The sequence below is a fragment of the Coregonus clupeaformis genome, chromosome 25, assembly GCF_020615455.1.
Source record: "Coregonus clupeaformis isolate EN_2021a chromosome 25, ASM2061545v1, whole genome shotgun sequence".
Taxonomy (NCBI): domain Eukaryota; kingdom Metazoa; phylum Chordata; class Actinopteri; order Salmoniformes; family Salmonidae; genus Coregonus; species Coregonus clupeaformis.
In genome coordinates, this window is record NC_059216.1 from 17,729,259 (window position 1) to 17,749,445 (window position 20,187).

At 46.9% G+C, this 20,187-nt stretch overlaps 1 protein-coding gene across 1 annotated transcript in view; it reads right to left on the minus strand.

The window, feature by feature from the left end:
- The window catches only part of LOC121539155 (disks large-associated protein 2), a 138,143-nt gene that overhangs the window by 56,668 nt on the left and 61,288 nt on the right, over positions 1–20,187 (minus strand). Inside the window, exon 6 of the mRNA XM_041847446.2 lies at positions 13,787–14,166. Coding sequence (XP_041703380.1) covers positions 13,787–14,166 — 380 coding nt within the window. The remainder of the gene's footprint in view (positions 1–13,786; positions 14,167–20,187) is intronic.

Genomic DNA, 20,187 nt, shown 5'->3' on the forward strand with positions numbered 1-20,187 from the left:
GAGATGAGATAGAGGAACAGAGAGAGGGAACAGAGAGAGACAGAGAGAGGAACAGAGAGAGAGAGACAGAGAGACAGAGAGAGGAATAGAGAGAGGGAGATAGAGGAACAGAGAGAGGGAATAGAGAGAGGGAACAGAGAGAGGAGAGAGAAGGGAACAGAGAGAGGAGACAGAGAGGAATAGAGAGAGGAACAGAGAGAGAGGAGAGAGAGGAACAGAGAGAGGGAAGATAGAGAGAGAACAGAAGAGGAACAGAGAGAGGGATAGATAGAGGGAACAGAGAGAGGAACAGAGAGAGGGAGAGAGAGGGAACAGAGAGAGGGAGACAGAGTGAACAGAGAGAGGGAACAGAGAGGGAAACAGAGAGAGAGAGATAGAGAGGGAACAGAGAGATGGGAACAGAGAGGGAACAGAAGAGGAACAGAGAGATGGGAACAGAGAGAAGGGAACAGAGAGGAGAACAGAGAGAGGGAAATAGAGAGGGAACAGAGAGGGAACAGAGAGAGGGAACAGAGAGAGGGAACAGAGAGAGGGAGATAGAGAGGGAATAGAGAGAGGGAACAGAGAGAGGGAATAGAGAGAGGGAACAGAGAGTGGAAATAGAGAAACAGAGAGAGGGAGACAGAGGGAACAGAGAGAGGGAACAGAGAAGAGAGAGAGATAGAGAACAGAGAGAGGAAACAGAGAGAGGGAATAGAGAGAGGGAATAGAGAGAGGAACACAGAGAGGGAACAGAGAGAGAACAGAGAGAGGGACAGAGAGAGGGAATAGAGAGAGGGAAGAGAGAGGAACAGAGAGAGGGAGATAGAGGAACAGAGAGAGGGAACAGAGAAGGGCAGAGAGGAACAGAGAGAGGGAAACAGAGAGAGGAACAGAGAGAGGAACAGAGAGAGGGAAAGAGAGAGGGAATGAGAGAGAGAACAGAGAGAGGGAGATAGAGGGGTAGAGAGAGGGAACAGAGAGAGGAGATAGAGGGATAGAGAGAGGAACAGAGAGAGGGAACAGAGAGAGGGAACAGAGAGAGGGAACAGAGAGTGGAATAGAGAGAGGAACAGAAGAGGGAGATAGAGGAACAGAGAGAGGGAACAGAGAGAGGGAAAGAGAAGGAGACAGAGAGGGAATAGAGAGAGGGAAACAGAAGAGGAACAGAGAGAGGGAATAGAGAGAGAACAGAGAGAGGGAAACAGAGAGAGGAACAGAGAGAGGGAACAGAGAGGAATAGAGAGAGGGAGATAGAGAGGAACAGAGAGAGAGAGATAGAGGGATAGAGAGAGGGAACAGAGAGAGGGAACAGAGAGAGGGAACAGAGAGAGGGAATAGAGAGGAACAGAGAGAGGACAGAGAGAGGGAACCGAGAGAAGGGAACAGAGAGAGGGAGACAGAGGGCAGAGAGAGGAACAGAGAGAGGGAGATAGAGGGACAGAGAGAGGGAACAGAGAGAGGAACAGAGAGAGGGAACAAAGAGAGGGAAATAGAGAGTGAACAGAGAGTGGAACAGAGAGAGGGACTAGAGAAGGGAACAGAGAGAGGGAACAGAGAGAGTAGAGATAGATGGAACAGAGAGAGGGAAACAGAGAGAGGGAACAGAGAGAGGGAACAGAGAGAGGGAACAGAGAGAGGGAACAGAGAGAGGGAATAGAGAGAGGGAGATAGAGGGATAGAGAGAGGAACAGAGAGAGGAGATAGAGGGAACAGAGAGAGGGAATAGAGAGAGGGAACAGAGAGAGGAAGAGAGGAACAGAGAGAGGGAAATAGAGAGAGGGAAAGAGAGAGGGAACAGAGAGAGGAGATAGAGAGGAACAGAGAGAGGGAAATAGATAGAGAGAGAGAGAGGGAATAGAGAGAGGGAATAGAGAGAGGGAATAGAGAGAGGGAAACAGAGAGAGGGAGATAGAGGGAACATAGAGAGGAACATAGAGAGGGACAGAGAGAGGGAGAGAGAGAGGAGATAGAGGGAACAGAGAGAGGGAATAGAGAGAGGGAACAGAGAGGAACAGAGAGAGGGAACAGAGGGACAGAGAGAGGAAAAGAGAAGGGGAACAGAGAAGTGAACAGAGGGGAACAGAGAGATGGAACAGAGAGGGAATAGAGAGAGGAACAGAGATGGAACAGAGAGAGGAGATAGAGAGGGAACAGAGAGAAATAGAGAGAGGAACAGAGAGAGGAAATAGAGAGTGAACAGAGAGAGGAGATAGAGGGACAGAGAGAGGAACAGAGAGAGGGAGAGAGAGAGGGAGATAGAGAGAGTAGAGAGAGGAACAGAGAGAGGGAACAGAGAGAGGGACAGAGAGGAACAGAGAGAGGGAGATAGAGAGGGAACAGAGAGAGGGAATAGAGAGAGGAGAGAGAGGAACAGAAGAGGAACAGAGAGAGGGAAACAGAGAGAGGAACAGAGAGAGGAACAGAGAGAGGGAACAGAGAGAGGAACAGAGAGAGGAGATAGAGGGAACAGAGAGAGGGAACAGAGAGAGGGAACAGAGAGAGGAGATAGAGAGAGGGAACAGAGAGAGGGAACAGAGAGAGGGAATAGAGAGAGGGAATAGAGAGAGGGAACAGAGAGAGGAATAGAGAGAGGGAATAGAGAGAGGGATAGAGAGAGGAATAGAGAGATGGGAGACAGAGAGGAATAGAGAGAGGAGATAGAGAGGGATAGAGAGAGGAATAGAGAGAGGGAGAGAGAGGAACAGAGAGAGGGAACAGAGAGGGAACAGAGAGAGGGAATAGAGAGAGGGAAATAGAGAGAGGAATAGAGAGAGGGAGATAGAGGGGATAGAGAGAGGGAACAGAGAGAGGGAGATAGAGGGATAGAGATAGGAATAGAGAGAGGAACAGAGAGAGGGAACAGAGAGAGGGAAACAGAGAGGAACAGAGAGAGGGAATAGAGAGAGGGAGATAGAGAGAATAGAGAGAGGGAATAGAGAGAGGGAACAGAGAGAGGGAGATAGAGAGGGAATAGAGAGAGGAAACAGAGAGAGGGAACAGAGAGAGGAATAGAGAGAGGGAACAGAGAGGGAATAGAGAGAGAATAGAGAGAGGGAATAGAGAGGGAATAGAGAGAGGGAATAGAGAGAAGGAATAGAGAGAGGGAGATAGAGGGATAGAGAGAGTGAATAGAGAGAGGGAACAGAGAGAGGAACAGAGAGAGGGAATAGAGAGAGGGAATAGAGAGAGGGAATAGAGAGAGGGAATAGAGAGAGGGAATAGAGAGAGGGAATAGAGAGAGGAGATAGAGGGGATAGAGAGAGGGAATAGAGAGAGGGGAGATAGAGGGGATAGAGAGAGGGAATAGAGAGAGGGAATAGAGAGAGGGAATAGAGAGAGGGAATAGAGAGAGGGAATAGAGAGTGGGAATAGAGAGAGGGGAGATAGAGGAACAGAGAGAGGGAACAGAGAGAGGGAACAGAGAGAGGGAGATAGAGAGGAACAGAGAGAGGAACAGAGAGAGGGAACAGAGAGAGGGAATAGAGAGGGAATAGAGAGAGGGAACAGAGAGAGGGAACAGAGAGAGGGACAGAGAGAGGGAACAGAGAGAGGGAGATAGAGAGGAACAGAGAGAGGAAGATAGAGGAACAGAGAGAGTGGAACAGAGAGAGGGAAGAGAGAGGAATAGAGAGAGGAATAGAGAGGAATAGAGAGAGGGAATAGAGAGAGGGAATAGAGAGATGGAAATAGAGAGAGGGGAGATAGAGGGGGTAGAGAGAGGGAATAGAGAGAGGGGAGATAGAGGGGATAGAGAGAGGGAATAGAGATAGGGAACAGAGAGAGGGAATAAAGAGAGGGAATAGAGAGTGGGAATAGAGAGTGGGAATAGAGAGAGGGATTAGAGAGAGGGGATAGAGACAGGGAAAAGAGAGAGTGGAGATAGATGGAATAGAGAGAGGGAATAGAGAGGGAACAGAGAGAGTGAAAGAGAGAGGGAAACAGAGAGAGGAATAGAGAGAGGGAATAGAGAGAGGGGAGATAGAGGGGATAGAGAGAGGGAATAGAGAGAGGGGAGATAGAGGGGATAGAGAGAGGGAATAGAGAGAGGGAATAGAGAGAGGGGAGATTAAGGGGATAGAGAGAGGGAATAGAGAGAGGGGATAGAGAGAGGGAACAGAGAGAGGGGAGATAGAGGGAATAGAGAGAGGGAATAGATAGAGGGGAGAAAGAGGGAATAGAGAGAGGGAATAGAGAGAGGGAATAGAGAGAGGCAATAGAGAGAGGGGAGATAGAGGGAATAGAGAGAGGGAATATAGAGAGGGGAGAGAGAGGGAGTAGAGAGAGGGGAGATAGAGGGAATAGAGAGAGGGAATAGAGAGAGGGGATAGAGAGAGGGAATAGAGAGAGGGGAGATAGAGGGGATAGAGAGAGGGAAAAGAGAGAGGGAACAGAGAGAGGGAATAAAGAGGGGGAATAGAGAGTGGGAATAGAGAGGGAATAGAGAGAGGGAATAGAGAGGGAATAGAGAGAGGGGAGATAGAGAGGGAATAGAGAGAGAGTAGAGAGAGGGAATAGAGAGAAGCAATAGAGAGAGGGAATAGAGAGAGGGAATAGAGAGAGGGAATAGAGAGAGGGAATAGAGAGAGGGAATAGAGAGAGGGGAGATAGAGGGGATAGAGAGAGGGAATAGAGAGAGGGAATAGAGAGAGGGGAGAGAGAGGGAATAGAGAGAGGGGAGATAGAGGGAATAGAGAGAGGGAATAGAGAGAGGGGAGATAGAGGGGATAGAGAGAGGGAATAGAGAGAGGGAACAGAGAGAGGGAATAAAGAGAGGGAATAGAGAGTGGGAATAGAGAGTGGAATAGAGAGAGGGGATAGAGAGGGAATAGAGAGAGGAATAGAGAGAGGGAATAGAGAGAGGGGAGATAGAGAGGGAATAGAGAGAGGGAACAGAGAGAGGGAATAAAGAGAGGGAATAGAGAGTGGGAATAGAGAGAGGGAATAGAGAGAGGGAATAGAGAGAGGGAATAGAGAGGGAATAGAGAGAGGGGGGAATAGAGAGAGAGTAGAGAGAGGGAATAGAGAGAGGAATAGAGAGAGGGGATAGAGAGAGGGAATAGAGAGAGGGAATAGAGAGAGGGAATAGAGAGAGGGAATAGAGAGAGGGAATGAGAGAGGGAATAGAGAGAGGGAGAGAGAGGGAGAGAGAGGGAATAGAGAGAGGGGATGAGGGATAGAGAGAGGAATAGAGAGAGGGAACAGAGAGAGGGAATAAAGAGAGGGAATAGAGAGTGGGAATAGAGAGTGGGAATAGAGAGAGGGGAGATAGAGGGAATAGAGAGAGGGAATAGAGAGAGGAATAGAGAGAGGAGATAGAGAGGGAACAGAGAGAGGGAACAGAGAGAGGGAATAAAGAGAGGGAATAGAGAGTGGGAATAGAGAGAGGGAATAGAGAGAGAATAGAGAGAGGGGATAGAGAGAGGGAATAGAGAGAGGAGATAGAGAGGGAATAGAGAGAGGGGAGATAGAGGGGATAGAGAGAGGGAAATAGAGAGAGGGAGTGAGAGGAATAGAGAGAGGGAATAGAGAGAGGGAATAGAGAGGGAATAGAGAGAGGGGATAGAGAGAGGGAATTGAGAGAAGGAATAGAGAGAGGGGAGATAGAGGGGGTAGAGAGAGGGAATAGAGAGAGGGGAGATAGAGGGGATAGAGAGAGGGAATAGAGAGAGGGAACAGAGAGAGGGAATAAAGAGAGGGAATAGAGAGTGGGAATAGAGAGAGGGAATAGAGAGAGTGATTTAGAGAGAGGATAGAGACAGGGAATAGAGAGAGTGGAGATAGATGGAATAGAGAGAGGAATAGAGAGGAATAGAGAGAGGAATAGAGAGAGGGATATAGAGAGGGAATAGATGGAGAGGAATAGAGAGAGGGGAGATAGAGGGGGTAGAGAGAGGGAATAGAGAGAGGGGAGATAGAGGGGATAGAGAGAGGGAATAGAGAGAGGGAACAGAGAGAGGGAGATAAGAAGAGAGGGAACAGAGAGAGGGATAGAGAGAGGGGAACAGAGAGAGGGATAGAGAGAGGAATAGAGAGAGGGAATAGAGAGAGGGAATAGAGAGAGGGTATAGAGAGAGGGAATAGAGAGAGGGAATAGAGAGAGGGAACAGAGAGAGGGGAGATAGAGGGAATAGAGAGAGGGAATAGAGAGAGGGGAGAGAGAGGGAGTAGAGAGAGGGGAGATAGAGGGAATAGAGAGAGGAAATAGAGAGAGGGGAGATAGAGGGAATGGACAGAGGGAATAGAGAGAGGGGACAGAGAAAGGAATAGAGAGAGGGAGATAGAGGTATAGAGAGAGAGGAACAGAGAGAGGAGATAGAGGAATAGAGAGAGGAATAGAGAGAGGGAGATAGAGAGGATAGAGAGAGGAAAAGAGAGGGAATAGAGAGAGGGAGATAGAGGGATAGAGAGAGGAATAGAGAGAGGGAGATAGAGGATAGAGAGAGGGAATAGAGAGAGGGAATAGAGAGAGGAAAGAGAGAGGGAATAGAGAGAGGGGATAGAGAGAGGGAATAGAGAGAGGGGTAGTGAGAGGGAATAGAGAGAGGGAATAGAGAGGGAATAGAGAGAGGGGATAGAGAGAGGGAATTGAGAGAGGGAATAGAGAGAGGGAGATAGAGGGGGTAGAGAGAGGGAATAGAGAGAGGGGAGATAGAGGGAATAGAGAGAGGAATAGAGATAGGAACAGAGAGAGGGAATAAAGAGAGGGAATAGAGAGTGGGAATAGAGAGTGGGAATAGAGAGAGGGATTAGAGAGAGGGGATAGAGACAGGGAAAAGAGAGAGTGGAGATAGATGGAATAGAGAGAGGGAATAGAGAGGGAATAGAGAGAGGGAATAGAGAGAGGGGATATAGAGAGGGAATAGAGAGAGGGAATAGAGAGAGGGTAGATAGGGGGTATAGAGAGAGGGAATAGAGAGAGGGGAGATAGAGGGGATAGAGAGAGGGAATAGAGAGAGGGAATAGAGAGAGGGGAGATTAAGGGGATAGAGAGAGGGAATAGAGAGAGGGGATAGAGAGAGGGAACAGAGAGAGGGGAGATAGAGGGAATAGAGAGAGGGAATAGATAGAGGGGAGAAAGAGGGAATAGAGAGAGGGAATAGAGAGAGGGAATAGAGAGAGGCAATAGAGAGAGGGGAGATAGAGGGAATATAGAGAGGGAATAGAGAGAGGGGAGAGAGAGGGAGTAGAGAGAGGGGAGATAGAGGGAATAGAGAGAGGAATAGAGAGAGGGATAGAGAGAGGAATAGAGAGAGGAGATAGAGGGGATAGAGAGAGGGAAAAGAGAGAGGGAACAGAGAGAGGGAATAAAGAGGGGGAATAGAGAGTGGGAATAGAGAGGGAATAGAGAGAGGGAATAGAGAGGGAATAGAGAGAGGGGAGATAGAGAGGGAATAGAGAGAGAGTAGAGAGAGGGAATAGAGAGAAGCAATAGAGAGAGGGAATAGAGAGAGGGTAGATAGGGGGTATAGAGAGAGGAAATAGAGAGAGGGGATAAAGAGAGGGGAGATAGAGGGGATAGAGAGAGGGAATAGAGAGAGGGAATAGAGAGAGGGGAGAGAGAGGGAATAGAGAGAGGGGAGATAGAGGGAATAGAGAGAGGGAATAGAGAGAGGGGAGATAGAGGGGATAGAGAGAGGGAATAGAGAGAGGGAACAGAGAGAGGGAATAAAGAGAGGGAATAGAGAGTGGGAATAGAGAGTGGGAATAGAGAGAGGGGAGATAGAGGGAATAGAGAGAGGGAATAGAGAGAGGGAATAGAGAGAGGGGAGATAGAGAGGGAATAGAGAGAGGGAACAGAGAGAGGGAATAAAGAGAGGGAATAGAGAGTGGGAATAGAGAGAGGGAATAGAGAGAGAATAGAGAGAGGGGATAGAGAGAGGGAATAGAGAGATGGGAGATAGAGAGGGAATAGAGAGAGGGGAGATAGAGGGGATAGAGAGAGGGAATAGAGAGAGGGGTAGTGAGAGGGAATAGAGAGAGGGAATAGAGAGAGGGAATAGAGAGGGAATAGAGAGAGGGGATAGAGAGAGGGAATTGAGAGAAGGAATAGAGAGAGGGGAGATAGAGGGGGTAGAGAGAGGGAATAGAGAGAGGGGAGATAGAGGGGATAGAGAGAGGGAATAGAGAGAGGGAACAGAGAGAGGGAATAAAGAGAGGGAATAGAGAGTGGGAATAGAGAGTGGGAATAGAGAGAGGGGAGATAGAGGGAATAGAGAGAGGGAATAGAGAGAGGGAATAGAGAGAGGGGAGATAGAGAGGGAATAGAGAGAGGGAACAGAGAGAGGGAATAAAGAGAGGGAATAGAGAGTGGGAATAGAGAGAGGGAATAGAGAGAGAATAGAGAGAGGGGATAGAGAGAGGGAATAGAGAGAGGGGAGATAGAGAGGGAATAGAGAGAGTAGAGAGAGGGAATAGAGAGAAGCAATAGAGAGAGGGGTAGTGAGAGGGAATAGAGAGAGGGAATAGAGAGAGGGAATAGAGAGGGAATAGAGAGAGGGGATAGAGAGAGGGAATAGAGAGAGGGAATAGAGAGAGGGGAGATAGAGGGGGTAGAGAGAGGGAATAGAGAGAGGGGAGATAGAGGGGATAGAGAGAGGGAACAGAGAGAGGGAATAAAGAGAGGGAATAGAGAGTGGGAATAGAGAGTGGGAATAGAGAGAGGGAATAGAGAGAGGGGATAGAGACAGGGAAAAGAGAGAGTGGAGATAGAGGGAATAGAGAGAGGGAATAGAGAGGGAATAGAGAGAGGGAATAGAGAGAGGGATAGAGAGAGGAAATAGAGAGAGGGGATAAAGAGAGGGGAGATAGAGGGGATAGAGAGAGGGAATAGAGAGAGGGGAGATAGAGGGGATAGAGAGAGGGAATAGAGAGAGGGAATAGAGAGAGGAGATAGGGGATAGAGAGAGGAATAGAGAGAGGATAGAGAGAGGAACAGAGAGAGGAGATAGAGGGAATAGAGAGAGGGAATAGATAGAGGGGAGAAAGAGGGAATAGAGAGAGGGAATAGAGAGAGGGAATAGAGAGAGGCAATAGAGAGAGGGGAGATAGAGGGAATATAGAGAGGGAATATAGAGAGGGGAGAGAGAGGGAGTAGAGAGAGGGGAGATAGAGGGAATAGAGAGAGGGAATAGAGAGAGGGCAGATAGAGGGAATAGAGAGAGGGAATAGAGAGAGGGGTAGTGAAAGGGAATAGAGAGAGGGGAGATAGAGGTGATAGAGAGAGGGAATAGAGAGAGGGGAGATAGAGGGGATAGAGAGAGGGAATAGAGAGAGGGGAGATAGAGGGGATAGAGAGAGGGAATAGAGAGCGGGAATAGAGAGAGGGGAGATAGAGGGGATAGAGAGAGGGAATAGAGAGAGGGGAGATAGAGGGGATAGAGAGAGGGAATAGAGAGAGGGAATAGAGAGAGGGAATATAGATAGGGGATAGAGAGAGGGAACAGAGAGAGGGATAGAGAGAGGAATAGAGAGAGGGAGATAGAGGGAATAGAGAGAGGGAATAGAGAGAGGGAATAGAGAGAGGGGAGATAGAGGGAATATAGAGAGGGAACAGAGAGAGGGAATAGAGAGAGGGAATAGTGAGAAGGAATAGAGAGAGGGGAGATAGAGGGGGTAGAGAGAGGGAATAGAGAGAGGGGAGATAGAGGGGATAGAGAGAGGGAATAGAGAGAGGGAACAGAGAGAGGGAATAAAGAGAGGGAATAGAGAGTGGGAATAGAGAGTGGGAATAGAGAGAGGGATTAGAGAGAGGGGATAGAGACAGGGAAAAGAGAGAGTGGAGATACATTTACATTTACATCATTTAGCAGACACTCTTATCCAGAGCGACTTACAGTTAGTGAATACATATTTATATTTTTTTATACTGGCCCCCCGTGGGAATCGAACCCACAACCCTGGTGTTGCAAACGCCATGCTCTATCAACTGAGCTACATCCCTGCCGGCCATTCCCATTCCCTCCCCTACCCTGGACGACGCTGGGCCAATTGTGCGCCGCCCATGAGTCTCCCGGTCGCGGCCGGCTGCGACAGAGCCTGGATTCGAACCAGGATCTCTAGTGGCACAGTTAGCACTGCGATGCAGTGCCTTAGACCACTGCCCCACTCAGGAGACAGAGGGAATAGAGAGAGGGAATAGAGAGGGAATAGAGAGAGGGAATAGAGAGAGGGGATATAGAGAGGGAATAGAGAGAGGGAATAGAGAGAGGGTAGATAGGGGGTATAGAGAGAGGGAATAGAGAGAGGGAGATAGAGGGGATAGAGAGAGGGAATAGAGAGAGGGAATAGAGAGAGGGGAGATTAAGGGGATAGAGAGAGGAATAGAGAGAGGGGATAGAGAGAGGGAACACAGACAGGGAGATAGAGGGAATAGAGAGAGGGAAATAGAGAGAGGGAAATAGAGAGGGAATAGAGAGAGGAATAGAGAGAGGGATATAGAGAGGAATAGAGAGAGGGAATAGAGAGAGGGTAGATAGGGGGTATAGAGAGAGGGAATAGAGAGAGGGGAGATAGAGGGGATAGAGAGAGGGAATAGAGAGAGGGAATAGAGAGAGGGAGATTGAGGATAGAGAGAGGGAATAGAGAGAGGGGATAGAGAGAGGGAACATAGACAGGGGAGATAGAGGGAATAGAGAGAGGGAATAGAGAGAGGGGAGAAAGAGGGAATAGAGAGAGGGAATAGAGAGAGGGAATAGAGAGAGGGAATAGAGAGAGGGGAGATAGAGGGAATATAGAGAGGGAATAGAGAGAGGGGAGAGAGAGGGAGTAGAGAGAGGGGAGATAGAGGGAATAGAGAGAGGAATAGAGAGAGGGGAGATAGAGGGAATGGACAGAGGGAATAGAGAGAGGGGTAGTGAAAGGGAATAGAGAGAGGGGAGATAGAGGTGATAGAGAGAGGGAATAGAGAGAGGGGAGATAGAGGGGATAGAGAGAGGGAATAGAGAGAGGGAATAGAGAGAGAGGAATAGAGAAGCGGAATAGAGATAGGGAGATAGAGGGATAGAGAGAGGGAATAGAGAGAGGGAATATAGATAGGGGATAGAGAGAGGGAATAGAGAGAGGGGATAGAGAGAGGGAATAGAGAGAGGGGAGATAGAGGGAATAGAGAGAGGGAATAGAGAGAGGGGGATAGAGGGAATAGAGAGAGGGAATAGAGAGGGAACAGAGAGAGGGAATAGAGAGAGGGAATAGTGAGAGGGGAGATAGAGGGAATAGAGAGAGGGAATAGAGAGAGGGAATAGAGAGGGAATAGAGATAGGGAATATAGAGAAGGGATAGAGAGAGGGAATAGAGAGAGGGAATAGAGAGAGGGGAGATAGAGGGGGTAGAGAGAGGGAATAGAGAGAGGGGAGATAGAGGGGGTAGAGAGAGGGAATAGAGAGAGGGGAGATAGAGGGGGTAGAGAGAGGGAATAGAGAGAGGGAACAGGGAGATGGAATAAAGAGAGGGAATAGAGAGTGGGAGTAGAGAGAAGGAATAGAGAGAGGGGAGATAGAGGGAATATAGAGAGGGAATAGAGAGAGGGAATAGAGAGGGAATAGAGAGGGAATAGAGAGAGGGAATAGAGAGAGGGGATAGAGAGAGGGAATAGAGAGAGGGAATAGAGAGAGGGGAGATAGAGGGGATAGAGAGAGGGAATAGAGAGAGGGGAGATAGAGGGGATAGAGAGAGGGAATAGAGAGAGGGAATAGAGAGAGGGAATAGAGAGAGGGGATAGAGAGAGGGAACAGAGAGAGGGGAGATAGAGGGAATAGAGAGAGGGAATAGAGAGAGGGGATAGAGACAGGGAATAGAGAGAGGGAATATAGAGAGGGAATAGAGAGGGAATAGAGAGAGGGAATAGATAGAGGGAATAGAGAGAGGGAATAGAGATAGGGACTAGAGAGAGGGAATAGAGAGAGGGAGATAGAGGGGATAGAGAGAGGGAATAGAGAGAGGGGAGATAGAGGGGATAGAGAGAGGGAATAGAGAGAGGGAATAGAGAGAGGGGAGATAGAGGGGATAGAGAGAGGGAATAGAGAGAGGGGAGATAGAGGGGATAGAGAGAGGGAATAGAGAGAGGGGAAATAGAGGGGATAGAGTGAGGGAATATAGAGAGGGAATAGAGAGAGGGGAGATAGAGGGGATAGAGAGAGGGAATAGAGAGAGGGAATAGAGAGAGGGGATAAAGAGAGGGGATAGATAGAGGGGAGATAGAAGATGGTGACCATGGAGAGTCATTTGATTTGATTTGATTTATTAGGATGACGCCATTGGCGACAGCCAATCTTACTAGGGTCTGACACATAACTAAAAATACATTACAGACAAAAGACTTCACAATTTACATACATTTAAAACATGAACCTGTAGTGTGCGTGTGTGTCCATCTATCAGTTACACATACATGTCAGTACATACAGTACACACAACAAGTAGGTCAGATGGGGGAGAAGCATTGTGCGGTGAGATGTTGCTTTATTTGTTTTTTTAAACCAGGTTTGCTGATCACTTGCGCTATAAGAGAGAGAAGGGAGTTCCATGCACTCATGGCTCTGTATAATACAGTGTGTTTTTTTGAATTTGTTCTGGACCTGGGGAGTGTGAAAAGACCACTGGTGGTATGTCTGGTGGGTTAAGTGTGTGTGTCAGTGCTGTGTGTAAGTTGAATATGCAAACAATTTGGAATTTCCAACACATTAATGTTTCTTATAAAACCAAGAAGTGATGTAGTCAGTCTTTCCTAAACTCTTAGCCAAGAGAGACTGGCATGCATAGTATTCAAATTAGCCCTCTGATTACAATGAAGAGCAAGACGTGCCGCTCTGTTCTGGGCCAGCTGCAGCTTAACTAGGTCTTTCTTTGCAGCACTTGACCATATGACTGGACAATAATCAAGATAAGATAAAACTAGAGCCTGCAGGAATATACAATGCTCTTAGTTTTATAGATGTTCAGGACCAGTTTATTACTGGCCACCCATTCCAAAACGGACTGCAACTCTTTGCTAAAGGTTTCAGTGACTTCATTAGCTGTGGTTGCTGATGCGTATATGGTTGAATCATCAGCATACATGGACACACATACTTTGTTTAATGCCAGTGGCAGGTCATTGGTAAAAAGAAAAGAGTAGAGGGCCTAGAGAGCTGCCCTGCGGTACACCACACTTTATATGTTTGACATTAGAGAAGCTTCCATTAAAGAAAACTCTCTGAGTTCTATTAGATAGATAGCTCTGAATCTACGATAATCACAGCCTTTGAACAGGAAAATAGCGAGATAGTGAAGGAACGAGCTCACTGCACCATACACAAGCAGAACAACTCTAATATTCTCCTTTGATGAAAGGCTGTATGTGGTCTGAATTGGTGTCTGCCTGTCTGTCTGTCTGTCTGTCTGTCTGTCTGTCTGTCTGTCTGTCTGTCTGTCTGTCTGTCTGTGTTTTATTCAGGGGAATTGTCTGGCCTGACGTCTGCAGACTGCAGTGTGTGATAAAGCCCCTTACTCCCAGGGTCACAGAGGGAAGAGAGAATGAAAGGAAAAAGAGAGAGGGTAAGAGAGTGAAGAGAGAGAAAAGAGAGAGGAGGGCGGGAGGGAAAGAGGGAGAGAGAGAGAGACCCATTCAGTAAAGCCCGATTCATGAGTTGAATTCTAATTAATGGATTGCAGTAAGATGACTCATTGGTGCTATTTTTAGACCTTGAGGAGAGGCGGGTGTGCCGGAGTGGGATGCTAGAGTGTGTGACTTTATGAATGGGTGGATGTGTGTGCACAATTTTTTGTATACCTGTGTGTGTGTGTGCTTGCATGCATCCGTGCCACTCACCTGTATCCCTATGGAGGAGCGTGGTGTTTTGAGGTACTCTTCAGCCTTGGACACCAAGATGGCTTTATCACAGGTCATCACTGAGCTATGACTGTCTGTGGACGGGTGTCTCTTCCCAGACATCACCCCTGCTGCCTCCATGGCTATAGTCACCGCCTTGGCACTGTCCAGACTGTCTGTGGAGTTATACAGGGTCCTGCCCAAGCTCAGGCCCAGCCCGTCCCCCCACCCTTGAGGGTGCCTGCCCTCGTGGTACACATCCTGGGTGGATTCTGTGCTGCTCTGAGCTGTGACTGAGATGAGGGGCTTTGAGCCTGCGATGGAGCGGGGCGGGACCGGCGGAGGGGTCATCTTCTTGTAGTTGTTTGTGTATTTGACCTCTGAAAGATAGAATAATAGAGGAGGTCAAAGTTAAAAGGAAGGTATATGATGTGGTAGTTGAAGTAGGTGAGGTATTGTTGGGCTATGCCGTTGACGATCAGAGAGAGGAGAGACCACTGAGAGGTATTCACTGTGGAGTGTCGACAGCCATTCTCCTTACATGTATTTGATGAGCAGAGGATTATAAAAATGATCCTTTCTTTCAAGTGCAAATGAGAATGTGACCATATAAATGACTGGGTTGGATGTGTCCTCTTCTTTAAAAAAGAGCTTTGACGGAGCAGCCTAATACTGTAACAGGGTATCAACTCAAACAGCTTGTCCATTTGAAGAACATTCAATGATCAAAGCCCACAATGGTCTTGGCTCATCAGAACTCTCATAGAGAGAGGGTCCGTGCTATCCGGAATCCTTAGGATGTCCCTACCCCATTGAAGTTGATATTTTAAACGGTTAGGGTAGGGGTTAAGGTTAGGGTTAGCGTTTATGGTAGGGACATCCCAAGGATCCCAGATAGGGACTAGTGGATTTGTTACACAAACGTTATGCTCACTGAAAAATTCAAGCATGTCTTCTGGACATCAAATGAAATAATTTATGAATATATGTAATGACAGGGGCTTATTGCTTTGTGTTCAGGCACTTCAGTGAATTCTTCATCCTCTATTCCATTCTCTAGAAAATATTTCCACTGGGTTTCTCATTTGAAGACAATTTATCCTCTTCGGACTACTTTAAAATGGACTAACAATGGCATTGGAGAATGAATTGGTTTTGAATTATCATTCAATGCAGAATTTGTCCCTCCAACACCATGACCCTTAAGCACTCCCCAGCAGCACCCAGGCTGTGTCTATAAATACCCCCTGCTGACATCCGCCCTGTAGAGCACAGCATACTGCTCTAAGGCCTAATGACTCACTTTGTCCCCCATTCACAAATGATCTTCTCAAAGAGGTCACCGAGATGAGTCAGTAAAGAGAGAAAGAGTAACAAAGAAGAGACAGAAAGATATGGACATTGTGAGAGAGAAAGAGAGATACAGTATATATACAGTATATATAGAGAGAGAAAGAGAGGGTGAGGGAGAGGGAGAGAGAGAAAAAATATAAAGAGAGAGAGAGGGTAAGAGCGAGAGAGAGAAAGAAGGAAAGAAAGAAAGAAGATTCAGCAGACGGACTAAAATAGACACATTATTACCAAGCGAGTCATACAATGGGGACTCATGACCCCCACCCCCCGCCCCCATCTTGGCAGTGTTACTCAGCATTTAGCCTGTCCCCTCACGTCCCAGCCAACAGAAACATATTTTTCTAAGAGTGTACCATAGCAACCATACCAGGCAAGACAGGTGGTTTTACTTAACCTTTAAATCACACAATAACTATCCAGACAGAAGACCTGCTCCTTATCTCCATGACAACAACATGGACACCTTTTTCTTCTCACTAAACAAGAACATGTTGCTTGTTAGCAGTCCATTTTTCAAAAAATTTGACTTTCAAAAAGCAAAGTGTCACCGGTCATATCATCATGATGATGAAAAATGCTAAACAGTGCTTTGTTTACCAGGCTTTTAAGGATATCCCACTGGGCACAGACGTCAGTTCAACGTCTAGTTTTGATTTACATTTGGTTTAGTTGTCAACTAACGTGAATTCAACGTGAAATCAACCAAACATTTTACCTTGTCATTGGATTTAGGTTAAAAAAATAGAAATAATAGAAAAATAGCAACACAATGAGTAATGATAACTTGTTTATATACACGGGGTACCAGTACAGAGTCGATGTGCAACGGTACGAGGTAATCACGTGCAGGGGTACAAGGTAATTATCACTCCTCTCTGTCACTCCGGACCCCATGGCTGACAGCACAGCATCTGCCACGGTGACTGATGTAAATATCCTGGCCTTAACTCCAGCCTTTAAAACAAAATGACTTGACAAAGTGCTCTCCCCGCCAGATGTATCACCAAGGCCCAGGGAATCTAAAAATAGAAATCTTGGCCTATACAGAGGAGAAGGGTGTGTGTGTGTGTGTGCCTGTTGTTGAGTGTGAGGAGGGAGTGAGGGAGGGAAGGAAGGAAGGAGGGAAGGAAGGAAGGACGGACCATCAGTCATGTGGGCCAATGTTCGGAAAGCGTTCGTCATCGCTAGAGCTCTCACGACTTCTCTCACTCACAACTTATCTCACTCCCACAGCCTGTTTCAGGAGGAAGAGGGGGAGAGGAGAAGAGGGAAAAGAGGAGAGGGGTAGGAGGACCATTTTACATTCTACTGCCGTTTTTCAATCTACCTGCAAGATAAGGGCTTGTGCCTGATGAATCAATGAGGTCCCCAGCGCGGCAGAGAGGCTCAAGGAGAAAATAAATAGCCAAGAGTGATCAAACAACCCAACAAGAGGGACAAAGAAAGAGAGAGATAGTCGCTGGGTCTTAACGGTAAAACTGACGCTTGTTTTCAGGGATTATTATGTGGTGGCGTTGCTGTGTTTTATCTTGATAAGCTTGATAAACCAGTGTGAGTGTGAGACTGCTCATTTACAGCATTTATACTGTATGTCATGAATAAATGATAACGATGCTGGTTTAAAACATATTATTCACCACAACCTATTGGCTTGACCAGGAGGTTTACCTGGAGTTTCGTGGGTCACCCGGTCAGTGCTGCAGGTAGAGGGGAGGCGGAACTGGATCCCTGAAACAAGCCAGCCAATCACATTTAACATCCTGGTCACATCTACCTAGTACGCAGAACACTAATCACAGTACACTATACAGAAAAACAGCTACATACTGTACATGTACCCATAGATAGGAGGACAATGACAGATAATACAATATAATGTATCAATTGAAGCACCTTGGTTAGACTGTGAGGCAGCAGCAGTTTACTTTTTCCTTCAACAGCAACATACACTCACCGGACAGTTTATTAGATACACCCATCTAGTACCGGGTCGAACCCTCCTATGCCTCCAGAACAGCCTGAATTCTTCAGGGCATTCTACAAGGTGTCAGAAACATTCCACATGGATTTTGGTCCATGCTGATGCGATGGCATCACGCAGTTACTGCAGATTGGACGGCAGTACATTCATGCTGCGAACAGCCCGTTCCATCTCATCCCAAATATGCTTTATTTGGTTGAGGTCTGGGGACTGTGCAGGCCACTCAAGTAAACTGAACTCGCTGTCATGTTCCAGGCAATGTTTTTCCACTCCTCAATTGTCCAGTGTTGGTGACTGTGTGCCCACTGGAACCCTGTTCTTGTTTTTAGCTGATAGGAGTGGAACCCGGTGTGGTCAATAGCCCATCCGTGACAAGTATTGACGAGTTGTGTGCTCCGAGATGCTGTTCTGCACACCACAAATACAATTTTATAGGTCGCATACACATATTTAGCAGATGTTATTGTGGGTGTAGCGAAATGCTTGTGTTTCTACCTCCAACAGTGCAGTAATATCTAACAATTCACAACAATATACACAAGTCTAAAAGTAGAAGAATGGAATTAAGAAATATATAAATATTAGGACGAGCAATGTCAGAGTCAGGAGTATATATACTGTATATAGAGTACCAGTCGAAAGTTTGGACACACCTACTCATTCAAGGGTTTTTCTTTATTTTTATTATTTTCTACATTGTAGAATAATAGAAGACATCAAAACTATGAAATAACACATATGGAATCATGTAGTAACCAAAAAAGTGTTAAACAAATGAAAATATATTTTATATTTCAGATTCTTCAAATAGCCACCCTTTGCCTTGATGACAGCTTTGCACACTCTTGGCATTCTCTCAACCAGCTTCACCTGGAATGCTTTTCCAACAATCTTGAAGGAGTTCCCACATATGCTGAGCACTTGTTGGCTGCTTTTCCTTCACTCTGCGGTCCGACTCATCCCAAACCATCTCAATCTGACTAATTTACCCTCTAAATACACCTCTGCTGTCTTCAACCAGGATCTCAGTGATCACTGCCTCATTGCCTGCGTCCGTAATGGGTCCGCGGTCAAACGACCAACTCTCATCACTGTCAAATGCTCCCTAAAACACTTCAGCGAGCAGGCCTTTCTAATTGACCTGGCCCGGGTATCCTTGATGGATATTGACCTCATTCCGTCAGTAGAGGATGCCTGGATGTTCTTCAAAAGTGCTTTCCTCTCCATCTTAAATAAGCATGCCCCATTCAAAAAATTCAGAACTAAGAACAGATATAGCCCCTGGTTCACCCCAGACTTGACTGCCCTTGACCAGCACAAAAACATCCTGTGGCGTACTGCATTAGCATCGAACAGCACCCGCAATATGCAACTTTTCAGGGAAGTCAGGAACCAATATGCACAATCAGTTAGGAAAGCAAAGGCTAGCTTTTTCAAACAGAAATGTGCATCCTGTAGCACTAACTCCAAAAAGTTTAAGAGCACCTCCTCCCAGCTGCCCACTGCACTGAGGCTAGGAAACACTGTCACCACCGATAAATCTACGATAATCGAGAATTTCAATAAGCATTTTGCTACGGCTGGCCATGCTTTCCACCTGGCTACCCCTACCCCGGCCACCAGCTCTGCACCCCCCGCTGCAACTTGCCCATGCCCTCAGATAGCTGATGTCCTGAAAGAGCTGCAAAATCTGGACCCCTACAAATCAGCTGGGCTAGACAATCTGGACCCTTTCTTTCTAAAAATTTGCTGCCGAAATTGTCGCAACCCCTATAACTAGCCTCTTCAACCTCTCTTTCGTATCGTCTGAGATCCCCAGAGATTGGAAAGCTGCCGCGGTCATCCCCCTCTTCAAAGGGGGTGACACTCTAGATCCAAACTGTTACAGACCTATATCCATCCTGCCCTGCCTTTCGAAAGTATTTGAAAGCCAAGTTAACAAACAGATTACCGACCATTTTGAATCCCACTGTACCTTCTCCGCTATTCGAGCTGGTCATGGGTGCAACTCAGCCACGCTCAAGGTCCTAAACGATATAATAACCGCGATCGATAAAAGACAGTACTGTGCAGCCGTCTTTATTGACCTGGCCAAGGCTTTTGACTCTGTCAATCACCGCATTCTTATTGGCAGACTAAATAGCCTTGGTTTCTCAAATGACTGCCTCGCCTGGTTCACCAACTACTTCTCAGATAGATAGAGTTCAATGTGTGAAATCGGAGGGCCTGTTGTCTGGACCTCTGGCAGTCTCTATGGGGGTGCCACAGGGTTCAATTCTCGGGCCGACTCTATTCGCTCTTGCTGCTGGTGACTCTCAGATCCACCTCTATGCAGACGACACCATTTTGTATACATCTGGCCCTCCAAACGAGCTTCAATGCCATACAACACTCCTTCCGTGGCCTCCAACTGCTCTTAAATGCTAGTAAAACTAAATGCATGCTTTTCAATCGAACGCTGCTTGCACCCGCCTGCCCAACTAGAATCACTACTCTCGTCGGGTCTGACTTAGAATATGTGTACAACTACAAATACCTAGGAGTCTGGTTAGACCGTAAACTCTCCTTCCAGACTCACATCATAATATAATATAATAGAATAATATGCCATTTAGCAGACGCTTTTATCCAAAGCGACTTACAGTCATGTGTGCATACATTTTTACGTATGGGTGGTCCCGGGGATCAAACCCACTACCCTGGCATTACAAGCGCCATGCTCTACCAATTGAGCTGCATAGGACCACATTAAGCATCTCCAATCCAAAATTAAATCTAGAATCGGCTTCCTATTTCGCAACAAAGCCTCCTTCACTCATGCTGCTAAACATGCCCTCGTAAAACTGACTATCCTACCGATCCTTGACTTCGGCGATGTCATTTACAAAATAGCTTCCAACACTCTACTCAGCAAATTGGATGTAGTCTATCACAGTGCCATCCGTTTTGTCACCAAAGCCCCATATACTACCCACCATTGTGACCTGTATGCCCTCGTTGGCTGGCCCTCACTACATATTAGTCGCCAAACCCACTGGCTCCAGGTCATCTATAAATCACTTCTAGG